General features: G+C 44.1%; 3 protein-coding genes across 3 annotated transcripts; 1 reads left to right on the forward strand and 2 right to left on the reverse strand.

The window, feature by feature from the left end:
• Window positions 1-566: 566 nt before the first annotated feature.
• On the reverse strand, window positions 567-8379 carry fam161a (FAM161 centrosomal protein A). Its single transcript, XM_084004920.1, has 7 exons — window positions 8087-8379; window positions 5791-6065; window positions 4021-5232; window positions 3611-3778; window positions 3429-3528; window positions 2415-2554; window positions 567-2116 (listed from the first exon to the last, which is right to left on the reverse strand). The coding sequence occupies exons 1-7, from the start codon at window positions 8246-8248 to the stop codon at window positions 1837-1839; spliced, it is 2337 nt and encodes a 778-aa protein (XP_083861046.1). The 5' UTR covers window positions 8249-8379; the 3' UTR covers window positions 567-1836.
• Window positions 8380-8877: 498 nt separating this feature from the next.
• Window positions 8878-14693, reverse strand: cct4 (chaperonin containing TCP1, subunit 4 (delta)). Its single transcript, XM_084005887.1, has 13 exons — window positions 14401-14693; window positions 13299-13351; window positions 13114-13203; window positions 12877-12985; window positions 12533-12797; window positions 12172-12304; window positions 11840-11979; window positions 11652-11748; window positions 11037-11147; window positions 10471-10601; window positions 9581-9815; window positions 9134-9247; window positions 8878-9044 (listed from the first exon to the last, which is right to left on the reverse strand). Exons 1-13 carry the CDS (start codon window positions 14516-14518, stop codon window positions 9030-9032), a joined length of 1611 nt encoding a protein of 536 aa, XP_083862013.1. The 5' UTR covers window positions 14519-14693; the 3' UTR covers window positions 8878-9029.
• Window positions 14694-14935: 242 nt separating this feature from the next.
• On the forward strand, window positions 14936-20386 carry pus10 (pseudouridine synthase 10). Its single transcript, XM_084005598.1, has 18 exons — window positions 14936-15045; window positions 15981-16115; window positions 16294-16581; window positions 16691-16777; window positions 17127-17161; window positions 17275-17389; window positions 17463-17524; window positions 17729-17774; window positions 17856-17920; window positions 18184-18269; window positions 18364-18489; window positions 18573-18629; window positions 18813-18889; window positions 19252-19307; window positions 19393-19510; window positions 19649-19791; window positions 19998-20097; window positions 20184-20386. The coding sequence occupies exons 2-18, from the start codon at window positions 15990-15992 to the stop codon at window positions 20220-20222; spliced, it is 1626 nt and encodes a 541-aa protein (XP_083861724.1). The 5' UTR covers window positions 14936-15045; window positions 15981-15989; the 3' UTR covers window positions 20223-20386.
• The last annotated feature ends 1258 nt before the right edge of the window (window positions 20387-21644 follow it).

Raw genomic sequence — 21644 nt, forward strand, 5'->3', positions numbered from 1 at the left:
GTACACAAGCAACAGCTAACGCACCTTACTTCAAAATAAAGACTTACGTACCATCCTTTTCTGAATCTGTGCTCTTGTCCTGATATTGAAAGGTTCACCACAACCGGAGCCCGGGTATCAAAATTATCTTCGAGTACGATTGGGATTTGAGGTGGGGAGGGGCGGTGCAGTGTCCGAGTCGGCAACTCGTATTTACCATAATTCCAATAGCACGTGAAGGCAGCTGGCCTCAACACGAATATCAAAAACACACAGGAGCTGAATAACGACAAGTAACTTCAATTCAGTGAAAAAAAGATGACGTACATTTACTCCAGTACTGAACTCAAGTAACAGTATTCACATTTGATATCTTTTCTGGCTTTTCTTACTTTTTTTCTTTCCAGTTGTGCTGATTTTGATTGTTTGTAACAAGATGAAATGTTCCTTTATGGATAAACTATAAAAAAAATGGTAAATCATCACCACAAATGAGTATTTTTAATACTTTGCTCATAATACTTTTACTTGTCGTTTTTCTTTCCACAGTGTGGTATTAGTTCTTCTCCTAGCGTGAAGTATCTGAATACCGGTACTTAGTTGTCAGTTTTTGGTTGTCCAAACATGAAAAAGGTTATGACAAAAAAATATTACAATAAATATGACTTAATATTTGGTCATATATGTCATGTTGTAGTCTTTTATCATGTCAACATCAAGTGAGAGCCATAAACATTACACAAACGTGATTATTTTATTATTAACATCGTGCCTGCATGACAATAAAATAAATAAAACTGGTCACAGAGCAGTGTCTTTATTATTGTTATAACTTTTCATTCATTGAAATGATGCCTTTTAATGGAAAACTTATTTTTTGTCACAGTGGGAAAAATAATAAAAAATTCCATTTAGCTGCTTGGGTTTGAAAACGTCCAGCTGCGTGTCCCAAACAGTGGTGGAAGAAGTATTCAGATCTTAATAAAAGTATTAATACCATGTGCTTTTCCCTTCATGACAAGTCAAAGTGTGCAAGTTCCTCCTGAACTCATCACTCGTGCTGCATTTAGAAATCACACAAGCACCTATAAAAAAGGTAAAAACAGGCTGCCTTTGTGTTGAGCAGACAAAAAAAACAGCCACGCTATTTTAAACCCGTTCATTTGTGAGCTTAAAGTACAAACCGTTTACGTTTTCACTGCTTTAACAGAGCACATTTATTATTTGTTGTTGACCAGTGGTAAACTGGTGCTGAAATCCAAGTAACCATGACAACCACTCTACGAAACAGAGGGGAAACCACGTGAAAATAACCCGGTAAAGAAAAATACAGTGTGGGAAAAACATACAACAAAAACTCCCCTGATATTCAATGACTTGGTCCAAAGAAGAAAAGATCAAATCCTCTGACTTTCCCCGCCTGGAAACTACTTTTATAAAATTCCCTGATATTCCAGAAATTGGGAATCCCTGTCTGATAGAAAAGATGTGCAGTCTATGGCTATATATATATTTATAACTTATCTATGAAATCATCTCTTATGTGCTCAGAAATGAGAACAAATTGATCAAACAATAATATAATAATGAGTTACCAGTGTAGCATAGTTACTATTTTAATCTAAGAGAATGTCTTGTCTAGATTAATCCCCTCCCTCGGCTCTGTATTTAACTTTTTATAATTATTTTAGGACCCCTTGTTAAGATGTTTTTTTTAATATATATTAATGTTAAAAAATAGCTCAAGTACTCCAAAGTACCATTTGAGAAATACTGATTGAAGAATAAGAAGCCTCCTCTCTCCTCACTGGAGTTGCTCAGCCTTTTGAACCTCTTGCATCATGACGTCTGATGACATCACTCCCGTGCTTCCTGCTGTGCGGCGTCAGCGGCGTCGTGCTCGCTGTCATCCGAGTAGTCCTCGTGGTCGTCTGAGTAGTGGTAACTCTCACCCGAGTCGTCATCGTCTCCACGGTACTCTCGGTCCGAGCGCTGGCCGCCGGCGTCCTCTCCTCCTCCGCTGAGGCTCCCCTCGGTCCTCCTGTCTGGATCTGGATCCGGATCCACGTCTTCATCGCCCAGGAAGACCTTCCTGTAGTGGACAGGTTTGTAGCCCATGTCCGGCTCCTCTTGGTCACTAAAAAACATGGAGAACACATTTAGCTCTTATTCCAAGTCATCACACAAACTACTTTCTAATTTTGCAATTACTGTACAAATATTTTACATTTATATTTGATACATTAAACCCAGATACTTTAACTTCTGCACTAATTTAGGTCTTATATTCTAATTATTTTCTAATTTTTATGAGATTTATTCACAACAAAAGCTTCTCTGTAATTGAGAATAAACAAGAAAGTTCTACTATCCGCTTGTTGTTGACATTGTTGGGATTTATAGTTGAGAGTGTGGTGGTTTCTTCCCAGACTCACCTCTGCTTGCTGCTGCTGGACCGGGAGGCTCGCTGTGCTGGTCCTGGGTCTGTCGCCATGCTGCTGATAAACTCCTCAGTCAGGTCACATCCATGTAGGGCGTCCGTGAAGCGCTTCTCCGCCGCCTGCTTGGCATTCCTCTGTTATCAGAGCAGGTCAGCCGGTCAGCGTAAAACAAGTCCTTACTGTTATTATTATTAACTATTCAAATAAAGTCATGTGGACTTTCTTTTTATTATTACTATTATTATTATTAATGTTATTTATTAACTAATTTAGTTTTTATTCATTTATTTTGTGCTCCACCTCGACCTCTTGTCTTTCATTTATATTTCTGTATGTGATATGTATGTATTTATGTGTACATATGTATATGTGTGTGTATGTATGTATTTTTAATTTTCTTTAAGAAGATGTGCTGGATAAACTCCCAATTACGATTTCAATAAAAATGTTAATGAAAATGTAAAAAAGGTATGTAATGTATTTGTAAAATGTTATATTGTTTTATTTATTCAGTCAGAATTTCCCAAATCACTTATCACATTCAAATGTTCTGACTGTATGTTTGATGCAGGAGCATCATTTAAACCTATTATGTGCTAATCATCCAATTAAATTGTTCTCTCGAGCAACTCAAGCAGAGTGCCATCTAGTGGGCTGTCGACGTACTACAGCATGGTTGGGTGTAATGAAAAAAGACCAGTTAGGTTTGTGTATCACAGAGCCAAACGTTTGTGCCTTTAAACTGAAATGAAATGTCTGAAATCACTCAACTAACTTCATGTCTCAGATCAGCTCTTGTGATCGGAAGCTTTTATTCCTTTTTACCACGTTAATGTGGTAATTTACCCACAAATCCTAGCGTTGTGACGGTGTGATACGCCGGTGTTACGTTTTTTTTTCTAGCGGCCCAAATTCTTTGCCAGAACTGCCAGATTGCCTTTTAAGTGTGTTGTCACACAGAGGATGGGGATGTTGGGGATGTTGCGTCGTCATGGTGACGATGCTCACCTGTGCGACCTGCTCCAACAGCAGCGGCCTCCCCTTCACCCTCTGCTGCATCTCTTTGATCTCCTGCTGGTACTCTCTCCTGCGCTGGAGCTCCTGCTTCCTGAAAAACACACAGAATTGTGGGTCGTCGTTGCGGTTCACGTTTTTGACGGCAGTCGCCGTGTTGCTGTTGCCAGGGTTACCTGAATTCCTTGAGCTTGGTGGGGTGCGTCTGGGAGAGAGCCAGGTGGGGGTCGTTGGCTTGGGCTCGTTTCAGCACCAGCTTCTGCAGCTTCTTCTCCCTCTGCTTCTGCGTTTCCTTCCAGCGCTCCTCCTCCTCCTCGGCCTTCCTCCTCTGCTCCAGCACCTTTCTGCTCAGGAAGACAGTCTGATCAGGGGGTTTCGAGGGGGGGCAGCTGACTTTGGGAGGGCAGATAGGAGGTGCAGCTATGGCTACAGGGTTTTGGAGTTGGTGTGAGGACACAGAAGGGGACGAGGAGGGAAAAGGAAGGAGCTCCACACTGAATTCCTCCTGCAGGGATTTCAAACACAGACGGTAACTGTCGTGGGTCCGTCTCTATCTCAGCTACTGGCGGAAGTCCTACGGCGGTACCTCACGGCCTCCCGGCGCTTCACGCTGGCGTCCGTGACCTTGTTGGGCAGCAGCTCCAGGCTGCCGGAGAGGGACGAGCCGAGGCTGGAGTCGGCCCTGCGAGCCGGCCCGGGGCTGAGGTACGGCCAGCGCGTCACCCGAGGGCTGGTCTGCTCCTTCTCGATGTCGGCCAGGACGCGCTCGCGGTGCGACGTGATGCGCGACGTCCTCAGCTCGAAGGGTTCGCACGCCGTGGTCGGCTTCACCTCCTTCTGCTTCTCCAGGTGCTTCTGGAAGCGTCGGTAGCTGGCGTCGAAGTCGGGCACCTCCTTGTTGATGTTGGGTCTGTGCGAGAAGTCGTCGTTGTGGCCATCGTCTTTGGTCTTCTTGCGGCCGCTGAGTCGCCGGGCGAGCATGCTGGGAGGCATGGAGGCGCTGTGGAGCATCTCCTGAGCTCTCATCTGCATCTTGATGGAGCGGTACAGCTGCTCCTCCTTCATCTGCTCCCCCGTGGCCGCTGCGTACACCGCCTTGGGCACGGGCTTGGCCTTGAAGGGTCTGACCCGGTCCTGGTCGGATGCTTGTGGCGGGTGATGATGCAGCTGCTTCTGCTCCTTCTTCAGCCGCTCCCTCTCCAGGAAGCTGAAGGGCTTCTGGGCGGCTCGAGGGAGCTGATCTTCTCGCTCCTTCCTTCGCCGGCGCTCCTGCAGCTCCCCGTACAGCGGGAGGTGAACGTGAGCCGGCACGGGGCTGGCGCGGAACTTCCTCTGGCACTCCGACAGCTCCTCCAGCTGCCGCCGCAGGTCGGCGTTCTCCTGTTCGACCTCCGAGCGCGTCTTGATGCCGCGCTTCCGCCTCTCGGCCTCACGCAGCATCATCTGGAAGGGCTTCGGGATGGTCAGCCGGTGCCTCCAGTGCTCCTCCTCCGGGGCTTTGTGCTCCAGCCTCTTGTGACCTTTGCCCCGCCGCGGTGTCCGCTGGTCGGTGGGCAGGCTGTGCGTCGAGGCCGACGACGGGTGGCGGCCGTGAGGCGACAGCTTGAAGTCCTGCCACATGTTCTTGATGTGTTCCTCGGGAGAAAAGAGGAGGCCTTTCTCCACGTCGTTACCGGCAGCCTCATCCTCGTCTTCCTCTGAAGAGTCCGACCGTCCGGAGCTCCTCCTGAGTTCGATGGCGGAGTGTGACTTCCTCAAACGGCGTGAAGCTGCTGGACTGCTGATTGACCACGGGAGTCTAGGGGGGAAATCAATCAATCACTGACTGCTACGACCAAAGCACCGAATACAGAACACTCTATGACTCTCTATACAGCTGAGCAGAGAAGTCACTCTCCCTCTGTGTGTGTTGTAATCTCAGCTTCTGTGTGCTTTGTTTACATAGCGGGCTAACGGGCGTAACGTAGAGCCCATCCTCAGGTTCCCCTCTGGTTAGCTTCGTTCCTGTTGCACTGTTAGCTGCAAGCCGCCGACTCAGCTGTCGCCATGTTGAGAGCCGTGTGGATGCAACAGAAATGCTGTGAACTTGGAAATTAAGTGGAATTCTCCTAATTCATAATATCAGTTTATAATAAATCATCTCACAGGCAAATTAAATTACCTTCAAGGTTTCTTTATTTAAAATTCTCTCTCCTGATTGAGATCGTTGATACAATGTTAGATTATTAGTTTGTATCTGTTTAAATGTCTGGATTTGTCATTAAAATAATAAAGGAATAATTTAAAAAATAAAGATAAAAAAGAACATCCCGGCACGAGAAGTTCACTCTGGTTCAGATCCGGACTACAAACCCACCTGTGCCTGCCCGTCTCCAGCATGGTCATGTCCAGCGGCTCCATGGCCTTCAGCTGCAGCTTCCTGCGGTACATGCTCTCCAGCTCGGCCATGGTGCGAAGGTGGGCTCTCTTCAGCTCCTCCAGCTTGCTGTAGTACTCCTCGTTGGAGAAGAAGATCTCACTCAGATCCAGGCGGTCTCCTCTCGCTCGGGGGTCGGCCATCACGAGGGGACCGCCACGGCCCACGTAGTCCTCCTCATCGCAGAAATCAGAGCCCGAGTCCTCGTACTCCAGCTGAAAAACGTCAGAAGCTCTGTCAAGCTCGGTTGCCAAGAAGTGGCAATTTCGTAATCTGTATAGACCCCCGTGACCTCAGGGTCAAAATGACCCGCCTTCACTAAACCCCCCAAAATAAAAGCAGCTTATTTGAGTTTTAAAATCTATTTTTGTCTGAAGAAACAACTTGTCATTCACCACAGATTGTGTGAATACCTGAGTTTTCCCTCTTCACATCCAGGAGACGCCACCCGTTTCTACCACACTGTCAAGTGTATCATTGTTTCCTGTATAGGTGATGAGCTAGATTTGTATTGCATTTTTATTTATCCCAATAATTCAGGTTATTTTTTACAGTTTATGTGGAATTATGAATAAAGGGCCAAATTTCACTTTTTCACATGAATGTCAATCTAGGAAATTTCATGAAATTTCAAGTTGAAAAAATATCATTCATGGGATTTTTCTCTGCTGTTAAACACAGTTGCGGGTCATTTGGACCCGACGACAACAGGAGGGTTGAGCAACTGACAAGGTGATGATGTTGACGATGGACTGACGTGATGTGATTTATACATCATGAGTTTCCAGCCTGTTGTACTTTGTGGTGACTGCAGGGTTTTGAACCAGCAGGCCTCCCGGAGGAGCAAGCAGCCTTGCTCAGCAGCACTCGGGGCTCCTCGAGGACTAAGCCCATTAGCAGCAGTGACGTGGGCCATATGGCCGGCTTACCGGGAAGGAGCTCAGCCAACAAACACCCTGCATCAGGTGTCCGGCTCTTTTGATTCTCACTTTGATTATTATGTGTGTGTGTGTGTGTGTGTGTGTGTGTGTGTGTGTGTGTGTGTGTGTCTTCACTTAAATGGGTCGACTGGCTGCAGCAGGAGAGGACAGCCCAAAAGATAATGAAGTGTTTGGGATTATAAACCGAACGCGACGTCTGGTAATCTAGTCAAGACGGAAGTCCAAAAATAGCCGCGGACAACAAATTAAACAGGTCAAATCCCCCCCGCCATGTGGACTGACCTGAAACTGTCAGCTCCCTGTTTACTGGACACGACTGTTTCACTAAAGAGAGTAAATACAACTATAGCAGAAAATAAAAAGGAAATATTACACTGAATTATGTTAGGATTGTAATATGGAGGGTATAAGGGAAAACACAATAAACCCCAAAACAGCATGAATTAATTGTTGGTTTTACTCTTTAATATTTAGGTTTGCAACTATAAAAGTATTGTCATTATTATGCATATCTAAATATATATATACTGTATATATATATATATATATATATATATATATACAGTATATATAAAAGCTCTTAGAATAAATACAAGGAAAATAAATCCATATGAAACAAAACACAAACTGGATTCTAGTTTTGCCTCCGAATCTTTTCTCTGTTTGTCTGTTTTTTTGGTGTAACGATCATTCATTTTAAAGGTATTGATCTCAGTTATATTGCTGTTGTTTTAGAAGACATAGGGATTTAATTACATTTATTTAAATCCGCACTTTCTCTAGAATAAGATGTAATTATGGTTCTCCACCGCCAGCAAGGAAATGTTTTAAATTATTATGAAAATCTACAACAAATTTGTATTTAAAATGTTAATATTTTTTAAACCAGACCCAGTTTAGTTTGGGCTAATTTGTAGAACATTTATTTTTTATTTATTAGGGTAAACCCCTTGAGTATGATGACAAGCAAATCAGAATAATCCTCAAAAATGTATTATCAGCAAAATGTACTAAAAGTATGGCTGCTTTCAAAGTCTTTTATTATAATATATATATTTATAATATGTTATATATTTTTGGATACTTTGTGAACTATAGATTAGATTAGTTGTACTGAACTGCATCATATGTTTTTTTTTAATGTGTAAACATTGTGAATAGTGAAGTAAAAAAGAACAATATTTCCTTCTAGGGTCGTAAGTTAGCGTTATCAAAGCAGCATTAAATAAAGTACAACTACAGTACAACTTGAGTAAATGTACTCCGTTACTCGTTACTCAGCAGAGCGACGTTACCTCCTTCTCGTAGTCCCGGTCGTCCTTGCGGCCCGTCGCCGCCGCCGTGTACGGCAGCACCCGGTCCCTCTCGTAGGACGCTAGCGGCGCTTTGGTGTGCGGGTCTACCGGCGTCTTCAGACACGACGTCACCAGGACGTTCGTCCGGTGCGCGTTCGCCATGACGTCGTAGTATCGCTTCTAAAGTTTTAAATCTAACGTTTAACGTTTAAAAAAGCCGGTATTTGGAGAGAATGTCGGCAAGTTAACCGTTTGTCGCTGAGCGTCGCCCCCCCAGGCAGCAAGGCGGGCTCCTTAGCAACGAAGGCTCTGTTGGGAAGGAAGTGACGGAGCGCGACCGGATATGACTAGATGCGAGTTGCCTTTACAAAATAAAAGCGTTATAATTTAATTCATCAAAGTATCCTGTGAAGATGCTATTTTAAATATTGTATTTAGCTTTAAAGAAGTTGGAGAATTGGAAACACATTCTTTTACGTTTATATCACAACAATCGGGTTTCCATGTATGTTTCCTGGACAGGTAACCTGGAATGTAAGTAAATTAAATATAATGCAGTAAATTTTTGTTAAAAAAATAATAAATGGATTGAAATCTGAAGTTCATTTCATAATTCTAATTCAGTTTTACAGGTGCAGCTCCATACTAATGCTAAACTTTAAATTCAGTCATATGAAGTGTTTAAAAATAGTCTGACAGCATTGAAAAAAAATTCCCACTACTTCCTATCATATTACTATGTATGAGGTTTAATTCTATACAAGGCAAAAAAGAATCACACAGGCAACGGCTAGAGTGTCAACAAAAAAAAGAAGCCTTTTTTTATTATTAAATTACGTAACGTAACAACAATAGCAGTAATCTGAACAGACTGATGTCGACGGTCATCTGATCCCTCGCAGTACGAGCAGGCTTAGTGGACAGAAGTCACAGGACAGACTCTTTATCGGGTGTTCACCTGTAACAAAACAGCATTTAAATTTCATTCAATAAAACTCAGCAAAAACACAAATACAGACTCGTTAAAATGAATCCATGGAGTCTTACCACGTCGTCGATCTTGAGGATGCTGCGGACCGTCTCTGTGGAGAGGGTCAGAGCGCTGAGGGAGACCAGTAAAGGCTGCACCACCAGCTCCTCCAGGATGTTGGAGATTCCTCCCTGTCACACACACAAACACACACGTCAATGCTGCAGCATGAACTATATGTCATGTACCTTTAGAGAGATCCACGTAGCATTGCTTTATCACTGTCTAATGTGACATGGTTGCTTTTAATTATTACTCTTTTTTAATTATTTCTCCAGATCAATGATAAATTGTTTGGTCTGTGAATGTCATGAAATAGTGTATAAATAGTGATAACTGCATATTTAAACTTTTTTTCTTTTTTAGTAACTTATACGACCGATTGATCCGTTGTTTGAGAACCGATCCATAGAATATATCATTAATCTGTATAATCCTGCTTCGTGAACATCGGGAGAACGCACCTTGCGGACGTTAATGCCGGCCATCTTGTCTCCCTGGGCGTGCCTGTTGCGGAGCTCCGTCACCGTGGAGATGGGGTTCAGGCCAGCGTTCTCAGCCAGCGTCGAGGGGATCACCTCGAGGGCGTCGCCGTACGCCCGCACGCAGTACGCCTCCATGCCGGCCAGAGTGCGCGAGTACTCAGCGAGACGCACGGCCAGCTCGATCTCTGGAGCGCCGCCTCCAGCTATCAGAGCCCTGAAGAGGAGGAAGATGGAGAGGTTAAAAAAAAAAAATCTAATTCATTTGCAAAGCACCTGAATTAATAATAATAATAACTTTATAGCACCTTTAAAAACAACAGTTTACAAAGTGCTTTTGACAGCAGAATATAAATATGTTACACAAATACAACAAACACATTAGCAGAGATGAGGTTAAAAGACTAAATATAAATGATAAAAAAAAAGTTAAAAGGACATTTGTCTATAAACTGATGATTTGGCTAAAAATGTTGCCGTTCGTCTTCATTTGCTCCACATTCAAGTTTGACCCGTCGTTTTTAACAGATGTCACCATGTTACCACATCTTACAAAGTAACTTTGATAATGCTTTTATTACTGATAAAAACAACAACATAATACTATATAATTCAAATATTTTGTGTACATTACACATTCTGAACAGTTTAAATAATTTCCCTGGGATATGCAATGTATATATGTGTGAATGCTCCCCAGCCAAGTTGCCATGACAACCAGGAGTGAATTTAACGGGGAGCTTTCCATAGTAATGTTCCTCTGTTTCTTACGCTCCTGCAGGATGAACAAATGCAGGAGCGCCTTTGTAAGAGGGGATTCTGCCTTTTTAACGTCCCAGAAAAAGAAACTGGTGGAATAAACGCCGACTGACCTCTTCTTGACCAGGCAGCGGATCACACACAGCGCGTCGTGGATGGAGCGCTCCGCCTCCTCGATCACCAGCTTGTTGGAGCCGCGGACCACAATGCTCACCGTCTTCCCGGGGTTGGTGCAGCCGGTGATCTGCAAAAAAAAAGAAGAGAAGTTTCCCGGATGCATTAAAGCCACGGTGTCCGAACATGTATGTGAAGTAGACGCTGCTCTTTCTGTGTTGATGCGAGGTGTTGTAGTGACCGGCCGACGCCACCAGAGGTCATCTCTACATTTTGAAGGGTTAAATCTAACCCTTTTTAATGTTGTAAATGCCTGTATTTTATTATCCGTTTGCTTTGCTGAAATGTATTGCCTCCTTTTGATTCGATTAGGTTGCAGCATATTCAGTCCTAAATAGTTTGATCGTGGTCTCCAAAGGCCGGTCACATGACTCCTCGATTCTGAATTCAAACATTTTTTAATCCTTGTTTTTCTGCTCTGAAGTCTGCTGTCAGCACTGAGGAAAACTGCTCTAGAATCAGCTCGTGAGTCCCGGTACAGATGCTTTAAGATGCCGACTCGTACCTTGATCAGCCTGCCGGAGCCGTCCAGGTTCACCTCCTCGGCCAGCTCTGCGGTGCCGAGCATCTCCGGAGTGAAGTGGTCGATGTGGGCGATGGGCTTGGTGCCGAGAGTCTGGAGGGGGAGACTTTGTTTTACTTCACCGTCATACCAATCGTTAATGTGCAAGGATACAAAAAAATCTCCGTCCTGGTCGCATTAGTATTGTTACGTGCAGGAGTCATTATATTATATAGACACAGACAACAAAAAAGGCAAAGGTCACATTTCAAAAACAACACTCGTCTTCGGTGAATGGTTGAATAATTCCCTGTGAATATCAAACAGTACTTTTGCTGGAAATGCCAATCCTGACTGAAACCACATTTTAAGTTAAACATAAATGTCCAGCTGTCTAAAATAGATTTTTAATAAATGTACAGGCAAATAATTGAGATCACAACCTCCTTATTGTAAGTTTGATTTTCCCATTGGCTAATTTGACTATGATTTCATGAAATGCTACTAAAGTACGAGACAAAATAACAAGACAACATTTGAAAGTAAAAATCGACTGATTAGATGAAAATCAGTGCTTCAGAGTGATGGAAACATCCGTAACATTTAGAAGACGCTCACCTTGCAGATGAACTCGATGTCCTCTCTCTCGATCTCCTTCACCACCATGATCTTCATTTTGTTGAGGAAGTGCAGGGCGAGGTCGCTCAGCGCGTCTCTGTCGAGAGGAGGGACAATTGGTGGTTACCATGACAACGGAGTTGGACAAGAAACGGATGAGAGTATCTCTTCTCTGGGTTTTTAAGTACCTGAGGATGGACTTCTGGATGAGCAGCACGTTGCAGCCGGCCTTCTTGATCTGTTTCACCATGTTGAGGATGTAAGCGCGCTCCTCCCGCAGCACGCGGTCCATCTGAGCGTAGTCCGACACCACGATCTGGTTGTCCATCTGCACGCCAACCAACACACAGCAGGTCAGGAGGAGGCAAAGAGGAAGAGTTGATGAGGGGGAGCGTTCGGCTCCAAGAAGAGGAATAGTTCACTGATAAAAAGCTTATGACAATGTGTTTGGGATCGCTTTGACAAAGTAGTCAAATTCAAGCACTTCAAACTGCCATCTTTTATTCATCAGGACACTCACGTCAGTTTTGGGAGGGGACAGGCAGAACTGGATCAGGCCGATCTTGGCCTTCTCCACACGGGAGACGCTGCTGTTGGCAACCCTCTGGGTGAGCACCAGGCCGTCCACCAGCTCACAGTCGTCAATGGTTCCTCTGGAAACACCAAGAGGGGAAACTCAGATCAATACATGGCTGGAGAGGATCGAATAGCCCTCGGAAAATGTATGAAATACAAAAATATATATACAAAAAACACAGATTACCCTTTCCACTGCTATATAAATAAGATCACAATTTAAAAGCGTCAACCATAAAATATAAAAATGCATCAAATACAAACATTTTTGGATGACAGACATGGATTCCAGCGCTGGCACTCACCCGAGCTTCTTGATGATTTTGATGTCGTGCAGGTCGACGCCGGTGGCGGTGGCCGGGTCGATGACTCGCATGACGGCGTCCACGCTCATGGGCGCCAGCAGACTGGAGTACTGCGACACCACCTTGGAGCACAGCGACGTGGTGGCGCTGTTGAGCAGCGTCTCGCGGTCGCTCAGCAGCACCGGCCGGCTCATGCCCGTCAGCACCTCCACGCCTTTATCCACAGCCTTCTGGAAGGACTCGGAGATGATGGTGGGGTGGATTCCTGATGGGGGGGAACGACACATTAGCACTGAAACTGCTTGACTGTACAAATATTCTCCAATTCTGGTGCGTTTGCTCACCTCTCTGCAGCAATTTGGAACAGGTGTCCAGCAGCGCTCCGGCGATCACCACGACGGAGGTGGTGCCGTCTCCAGCCTCAATGTCCTGGGCTTTGGATAGCTCCACCAGCTGATACACACAGACACAGACATTAAAATGAGATTTATTCCAAATTAACTATGGATGAAGCAAATGAAACGTAGTTTCTGGGATACGTTCAGAATCAACACCATCAGACGGTCTCTGGCAGAACGTACCATCTTGGCCGCAGGGTGGAGGACCTGCATCTGCTTCAGGATGGTGGCGCCATCATTGGTAATGGTCACATCACCTTTCTCATCCTGAATCTGAAGAAAAAACAGAACAGCACCTGCGTGAGAATCACATATAAAGCAGGAGCTAGGTGATGTTAGCCTGAAGCACAATAAATCAGCTCACTGACCATCTTGTCCATGCCTTTAGGACCCAGGCTCGTTCTGACGGCATCGGCAACAGCTGTCAAACACACAGATGATGTGAACATCAACATCCACGATTTCATAAAAACCCACAATATCCACTAAAAACAATCCCAGCGTTTAATATTCAGGTTTGTCTTCTTTTTGGTGTTGACTGTGTACGTTTCAGGATCATAAAATAACCAATGCATATAAATAATTCACAAGTATAGCAAAGCAACAAAAAAGGAAAAATAAGCCGTCAAAATCATCAACATCACCCATTAAAAGCAAAGTGATGGACCCCACCTTCCCTCTACAAGCCCCCCCAAAAGGATGAAGTTTATAAGCCTATTGGCCAGGAAATCAGCAATACTTTCCTCCCACACCCGCTGGAAAATAGATCCTATACTTGAGCAAGTTATATTGTTGCTGTGTGCACTACAGTCAATATAGCTATAGTGCTTTTGCTTTTCCTGATTTTGAATGCGTTATTATAAAATGTCACTTTTGTTGAAAGTTGAAAACCTCATGAAACAAAGCAGAGTGATGTCACTGTGACACAACTGTATTTTATTGCCCCTCAGCTTATTTTGCATACACTGCCCTTTGCATCTTATCCATATATATATATAGCATGCATCACGTTTGGCCACTGAGCCAGCTGAAGCTGAGGGTTTGTGTTGGGAGTCGTGAGCATCCTGCAGAGAGAAACTCTTGTTGGGTCTTCTAGCATGAAAACTGTTGTCTCATCCTGCCTGCTGCTCACTGATGGAAGCTTAAAAAAGGAAGCCACCCAATGAAAAGTCAGTAGAATAAGTGGTTTGTGGTGCACGTCACGTATGCCGAATAGAAAAGGGGATTGTTTTGAGTTAATAAATACCCTCTTTAATGTCGTAACAATCCGGGTATGTACTTTTAGCACGGAGTAAGCTTGAATTGGCACTTTTCTGAACTCGAATTCGGATCAGGCAGAAGCTAACGGCTATGGACGGTGCCCTGCCCTGCCCACTAGCTACGACACTGGCCCGAGGAGGGATGTTTTTTAATGGAGAAGATATTATCCGTCTCAAATTAGCGTGTGACTACCGGTATGTTAAAACTTACCTTTAGCAGCAGAGATGTTACTGAACCGAATCTGAGCCGGCTTGTCGCGGTCCACATACGCCCCTCCTTTGTTTCTCCCCATGTTTGAGGCTCTCGGTCCCGACATTGCTTCGGGCATCTAGTCTTGATAATCGATGCTAAATGTTGAGGGAAGTCTTCGGAACGGGACTGATGGGGTCCCGGCGCTGAAACAACGCGGTTCGGCTTCGGATGGACTCGGATGTTAAAGTATGTACACCCGGTCCCAGTCAGAACCTTCTAGAGGGGCTGCCTGCTGCGCGGAAAGGAAGAAGGACCCGGCTGTCAAATTGCCCGGAGATGACGTTGTCAGGCATTACGCGTCGATTACCGATGCGACTCAATTCAAACACGCAGATTTTTTTTACTTTAAAATATGTATTAATATACATGTATTTGAATATTTATTAATGTGATAAATCCTTAATAACTGTTTTGTTTCAGTTCCTCTCCTTTTGTTTCAAAAGCCGGAACTTTCTCATTGCGTTAAGTAAAGCCGATCTGGGGTTGATTAGCTTGGTCTGTTGAGGCTGGAAGTAGCAGGGAAGAAGCGAAAATTCAGCAAGTAACTGAATCCCGTCTTGTTCTGGTTTACTTTACACCTTCGCGAAGCCATCACCTCGTCCGGTAGGTTGCTTTAAAGTGTCGAGCAGCTGCTCGTCGTGTTGTCCGCGTTCACATCCTCTGTTATAAGCTGTGCTAGGCTAAGCTAACTTAGCTTAGCAGGGTCTGGAGAGCACACGGGCATGCTTGGCGGTTGTTGTTGTTTTTTGGTGGGGGGCAGGACTATCTACATCTATATATGTCTGGATTGTTTTAAATGCTTTCAGCTTCCTCTTCACAAACACAGGTTTTGATGTGTGAAGGGGACAAAAAACCCACTTTGCAATGGTTGAACCAGCAGAAATAAACGTGGGCAGATTTAAAACAGCTTCCTGTCTCAGTGTCATGCACTTTGTGTTATGAAAGGGGCTATTTAAATAAAGTTAAGTATTATTATGAATCTTCATTACATCTCTGCGGAGTACAAACATTCTAGACTCAAGTATAAGTACACATACTTGTGTTCAAAAAGACCTCTGGTAAAAGTAGAAGTACTGATTCTACTTCTTTACTCAAGTAAAAGTGACAATGTACCCTGAAATTGCTCAAAGTGAAAAGTATCCCTATGAAGGACATTCCTACAGGCTAATTGAATCTCTCGTCATATTAATGAGAAAAATAATAATCTATAATTCTCCTCAAATGCATTAAAACTAAAGTAATCCTGTTTTGAGAATGTGAGGAGTAGAAAGTACAGATATTTGTTTTATAATATAGGGAGCAGAAGTACAAAGTTGTCAGAAAATAAATACTCAAGTCAAAGTACAGATGCCTCACAATTCAAGTGCAGTAACAACGTAGTAGTACTTCATTGCCTCCCACCTCTGCATGTCTGGCTGACAGTCTGAAAACTCTTTATTTTACAACCAAGATGATGAGAAAAGCTCCAAATCCTCACCTTTGGGAGAGTTAAACCAGGAATGTGTTTGTGTGTGTGTGTGTGTGTCTGTCTCCTGCAGCTCGGAGTCATGCTGCCTCTGAAGGAGAAGGACAAACCCGTCGTCCAGAAGCTGCTGTCGGCCGGCTGCTGCGCTCGCTGCGTCCTGAGGTTCTGCTGCGTCAGCGTGCAGGCGGCGTACAGGAAACCCCAACAGGTAACATAATAACAAGATCCTAAGTATTATTATATAACAACAATAGTTATTATCATAATAATATTATTTTCTCATAAAATAATAATAATAATTATGTTATATAATAATGCTTATTATTATTATTATTATTATTATTATTATTATTATTATTATTATATCCGATGCCATTTTTCTTCAGGATACACTCAAAGAACTTCAAGCTTTCATCGGCAACACAGAGAACAGCACATCCCAAGAACCCGCAGCAGCAGAGTCCACGGAACAAAACAACAAATCCCATGATGCAGCAGCATCAGCAGCATCGGCGCCACCTGAAGACCCGCCAAGTAAAAGAGTGAAACTGGAGCCCAGCGCTGCCGCCGCTGCCTCTGATGCGGCGGCGGTGAAGCTGCAGGAGGAGTCGGCCGTGTGTGTGGCGTGTTTGGGGATCCTGCAGGAACTCTGTGGAACGACTCAGGCCGGGAAGGTGTGTGTGTGTGTGTGTGTGTGTGTGTGTGTGTGTGTGTGTGTGTGTGTGTGTGTGTGTTCATATTGTGGGGAAGATGAACTCCATGTTTTCCGCTCCGTGTTCACAGATCGCTGAGACGGTGAAGGCGGGGAACTACGAGTTCGACACGCTGGTGTTGTCTGTGTCTCTGCCTGCTCAGCTGTGCGTCCGCGAGGTCAGTGTGTGTGTGTGTGTGTGTGTGTGTGATGTCATTCAGTCAGTGGTCTATTTTTCACTTAGTAAAATTAAAAATACCACAGACAAAATGTAAGTCCTGAATTCAAAGTATTACTTCAGTAAAAGTACATAAATCTTATCTGCAAAATGTACTATAAGTATCAATATATGGTCACTAAAACAGCTGGTCACGGTAGTAGAAGGAAATAGAGCATTCACTGGGGACTATTTTCAGCGGCGGATGAATAATCCACATATGCTGGTCTTTTAAATGGATGGAGGGATGTTTGGGTTTTAGTAGCAGGAAGCATCATGTTGATGAGTGTTTATTCTTTCACATCCTGCAGCACTCCTGTTGGCTTCACGTGAAGAAGGATTTGAGGTAAACCAACGCGTCTCCTCGCCGTTTTTAAAAACGTAACGCAGTCGGACGCCGTCACGCGGACGTTCGACCGCATCTAAGGTGACGCTGTTGGCTCTCGTTTCCTCCCTCAGAGAGAAGAGCATGGCGGTCGACAAGGACGACGTCGTCCAGGTGAAGGAGGCCTTCAAGTGGATCATGCAGGGCCTGGTTGCCAAGGAGCTGGGGGGCGTTGCCGTGGTTACGAGGGTAGGCCGTCTGTGGATCTAAAAGCATCTAAATTTTTCTTTGAAATAAAATAATTGCAGTTTTCTTTTTCCAGAGTTTGTTCGAGGTCGGCGTGGAGTTCACTCACCCGGAGACGAGCGCCGACTGCCACTTCCTGTGAGTCGCAATACCCCCCCCCCCCACGCAGATCTACAGGAAGCTGTGTGTGTGTTTTACGCTTTCTGACCTCATAACGAATTCAACATTTGGATTCTAATAACAAAACCGTGAATACGCGGGTCAAAGGTCAGGAGCACACCCCCCGTCGTCATAGTAACTGATCGATGCTCTCCTCCCTGTCTTCCCCCGTCCGTCTCTCAGAGGGACGACGTGCCGCGACTGCTTCAAGCCGACGAAGAACAAGCAGGTGAGGATGAGGACGACGTCTTGTGACGCATTTTTAAAATTCGGATTGAAGGAGTAGTTGTGTGTTTCTTTCTGTCTGCAGTCGGTGTTCACCAGGATGGCCGTCGTCAAAGCTCTGGACAAGATATCAGACGCCGTATTCCTAAAGTATGCATCACCTTTTATATCTAACGCTTTTTTTTGTTCTTCTTCTAATGTCTAATTAAGGAGAAAAAAAACAAGCCGAGAGAGGGGGGGGCGATATTCAGGGGGGGGAAAGTTGCAAATTTGCGAGTTTAGAAAGTCACAAATTTACGACTTTTTCTCTCTGAACATTGCCCCCTCTCTCGGCTCGATTTTGTTTTTTCCCGACAGCGGCCCTAAAACGCTGTCGTACTCATTCTATCATTGTGGTTGGTTTTATTTTCCAGACATTACGATTGTCCGCCGGCGCGGCCGAGCAGCAGCTGCATCGCTCAGGACGTCCAGTGTCTCCATGCCTCCGTCTTTGTTGCAGGTGGAAACACCAGACAAAAGTTTTTCATTTTCTCCTCTAAATTCAGAATTTCAAAGAGGTTTTCCAAGCTGGCGTTCTTGTTCTTGTTCTCCAGGGAGATACAACAAGTTCTGTCGCACGCTGCCTCAGACTCCGTGGGTGATCGACGGCGAGCGGCGGATGGAGTCGTCGGTGGAGGAGCTGATCGCGGCGCCCGTCCTGTCTTCCTTCAGAGCCGACGGCGAGTCCACAGTCCGACCCGTCCGCTCGCAGCTGGAGGAAAAAAGCCTCGTCGTGATCCTCCTCTTTCTTCTTCTCTTCCAGGATTTAACTTCTCCTCGTCCGGCCGGGAGGACGTGGACGTCCGGACTCTTGGAAACGGTGCGACGCTGGCGTTTTTGTTGCACTCGCAGACCTTTGTTTGTTTATTTATTTTTTATCACCCAAATAATAATACAAAAATATATTTATTATTATTATTATATTTATTATGAATATATAATTATTTAATGATATATTATTTATTGTAATTAATAAATCAGTGTTTTTCTGTTTAATGGGCAGGTCGTCCGTTTGCGATGGAGCTGCTGGATCCTCACAGATCCAGATTCAGCAAAGTGGAGATGAAGCAGCTGCAAGAGGTCGTCTTCATCAACCCAAACCTCATCATCATCATCATCATCATCATCACCTCACAGACTTCACATCAAACACTCATTTAGGGAACGTCCACATTTTGTTCCCGAGCAAAATATCTCATCCAGCCAGAGATGATTTTACTTTCAGACACAAAGAGAGAAGATCAGCTTAAAAAAGAGATGACAAAAAAATACTGTGGTTCATCCTCTGAGAACCATGAATATCTATAACTGTGGATTTCATGGTTGTTTTTTTTAGATATTTCACTCGGAACCAAAGTGTCGGCTGTCGTCAACACACACACACACACACACACACACACACACTTTTACGATCACTAACCTTGTTCTTCTTGTTTTTTCAGACCATCAACAATTCGTCAGACAAAATCCGGGTGCGAGACCTGCAGATCGTGTCCAGGTGAGAGAATAAATAAACGGCATTATTAATTAATTAATATTTAACGATGAACGAGTGTAAAAAAAAAAGAGGTGTTGACCCGCAGGGAGGCGATGGGCCGCATGAAGGAGGGCGAGGAGGAGAAAACCAAGTCGTACACGGCGCTCGTCTGGACCCAGAAACCCATCCAGAGTGATGACATCGCCTTCATCGATGACATCAAGGTCACTACAACACACACACTTGCCTGTACATATATGAATGTATATATATATATATATGTGTGTCGGTGAATATTTGGGACTCTTTGGAATGTTTTTAAAATTGAAGATAGAAGATGAAATGCTTTGATCCCCCGTTAGGATCTGACCCTGGACCAGAAGACCCCCCTGAGGGTTTTGCACCGGAGGGCGCTGGCCGTCCGCCAGAGAGTCGTCCACACTATGAACACCCGCTTCCTGGACTCGCATCACTTCTACCTGGAGCTGAAGACGCAGGCCGGCACGTATCCTCACCTTAGCCCCCCCTCCCCCACCCCTCAGCCAATCAGATCATTCCATTTAGATTTTGGATTATTGCAAGAAATAAGCGTTTATGTTCTGTTTGTTTTTTAGAACATGTATAAAATGATCATAAAGTATTTGAGTAAAAGTACTCGGTTACTTTCCACCTCTGCTCAGCGATTTCTTCCTGAACGTCCGCCGCCGACAGCTACATCAAAGAGTTCGTCCACGGAGACTTCGGCCGCACCAAACCCAACGTGACTCAGCTGCTGAAGATGGACGCCGACATCCTGGAGCTGGACGTGGAGGTGAGGTCATCCGCCGAGTCGCCATTCAAGGGTTTCAAACACGTGATGCTGAACTCAACCCCCTGTGTGCTGTTTCCTGTCTGCAGTCCGTGGATGTGGACTGGCCTCCCTCCATACCGGAGTGAACCGGTTCCATCAGCAGGATCCGGTTTTGTGGATTCTGAGACTGACGAACCGCCGGCTGCCTCCTGAAACCTGTTTTATTTTTTGTTGCTTTCTGATCACGTTGTTGATGCTTTGAGTTAAAAGTAGAAGTTATTAAAAATAAAACGTTATTTTTTTTAGTCGCGATGTGTTTGATGGTCCAGTTTGTCCTGATGGGGGCGCCAGAGGCAAAGGTTGAGATCTTGTTACAGATGCGGGAAAATCCAATGATATTTTTTTGTTCTCACAGCAGGTTTTCATTTTTAAAAGAACATGTTTCTACAATCCAAGATAAAACATAATCCATCATCTAAAGGGTTTCTGATCAAATATCGAAGCCAACGTTAAAAACTCACATGTCTGCAACTTAAGAGTGCTGAAGTCACTACATTTACATTTACATTTAGGTCATTTAGCAGACGCTTTTGTCCAAAGCGACTTACAATAAGTACATTTGTCAAAAGAAGGAAACAAAGGAAACTAATGAGGTTTAGTTATTAAACGCCATGACAACAACAAGCATGTCTGCGTTATCATCAGTGTTGTCATGGTTACGTGGTGGCGTTGCAAACGTTAAAATCAACGTGATGTGTGCCATCGTAAACCTCGAGTTTCAAGGGTTTGCGAATTATGTTTTTTTTTAGAAAAACGAAGATGGAAAATGTTAATGTCACGTTAGAAAACCCGACAGGAATATCAACGCTATATTATGAATCTCGTCTTTCTTCTTTGGTCTGAGATTTCCTGATTTAATTTCCTGATTAGACGACATTTAACACGTTAAACTTTGGAAATGGCTCAGATGTAACGTCAAGGAACAATCTTTTCTTTTGTTTCTTTAAATGAACCATTAAGAGATTTGTTTATAAATATGTTTAAAAAAACAAACATTGGAAACGTAATAAAAGAGTCACGACAGCAGAAACCCTGAAATGTATTTCTTTTAATTTAATTCAAAATAAATACTACCACGGCAACGCAAGTCCACTACTGGGTTCTTGCCCTAATGTTTTGGTAAGAAAACAAACAAGCAAATGATCCAAAAAAAAAAGAATAAAGAAAAAAAAAAGAAGAGACTTTAGTTAAACCATCCATCATCATCATCATCATCATCATCATCATCATCATCCTTCTTCAGCGACTTTCAAGAGGTGCCTTTTTTAACAACATACAAGGTAACACTGCCTAGAATGACAAACATAAATAAAACAAATACTATGGTACAAAAAAGGGTGGTGGTGGGGGGGGGGGGGAGCAAGGGATGATGGGATTGGAACAACCTGATGAAACCAGCACTGCAAAAAAAAAAAAAAAGTCATCCATGGTCCCACTTTGTAGTATTTTTTTCTTTTTCAAAGGTGAAAGGAAACAGACGGTGCAGACTCCACAGTTACAGTCCTCAC

The sequence above is a fragment of the Eutrigla gurnardus genome (assembly GCF_963514095.1).
Source record: "Eutrigla gurnardus genome assembly, chromosome: 3".
Lineage (NCBI taxonomy): Eukaryota > Metazoa > Chordata > Actinopteri > Perciformes > Triglidae > Eutrigla > Eutrigla gurnardus.

Excerpts from the sequence above, each read along its gene's own strand:
- cct4 (XM_084005887.1), bottom strand. The coding sequence starts at position 14,518 with ATGCCCGAAGCAATGTCGGGACCGAGAGCCTCAAACATGGGGAGAAAC. Across the intron at positions 13,204-13,298 it reads CTAAAGGCATGGACAAGATG|ATTCAGGATGAGAAAGGTGA; the intron begins GTCAGTGAGCTG and ends TTTTTTCTTCAG. Across the intron at positions 9,248-9,580 it reads CCGGCATTAACGTCCGCAAG|GGAGGAATCTCCAACATCCT; the intron begins GTGCGTTCTCCC and ends TGTGTGTGACAG.
- fam161a (XM_084004920.1), bottom strand. The coding sequence starts at position 8,248 with ATGGCGAACGCGCACCGGACGAACGTCCTGGTGACGTCGTGTCTGAAG. Across the intron at positions 2,555-3,428 it reads TGTTGGAGCAGGTCGCACAG|AGGAATGCCAAGCAGGCGGC; the intron begins GTGAGCATCGTC and ends CTCTGATAACAG. Across the intron at positions 2,117-2,414 it reads TCCAGCAGCAGCAAGCAGAG|TGACCAAGAGGAGCCGGACA; the intron begins GTGAGTCTGGGA and ends CATGTTTTTTAG.
- pus10 (XM_084005598.1), top strand. The coding sequence starts at position 15,990 with ATGCTGCCTCTGAAGGAGAAGGACAAACCCGTCGTCCAGAAGCTGCTG. Across the intron at positions 17,775-17,855 it reads AGCCGACGAAGAACAAGCAG|TCGGTGTTCACCAGGATGGC; the intron begins GTGAGGATGAGG and ends TTCTGTCTGCAG. Across the intron at positions 19,511-19,648 it reads CCTTCATCGATGACATCAAG|GATCTGACCCTGGACCAGAA; the intron begins GTCACTACAACA and ends ATCCCCCGTTAG.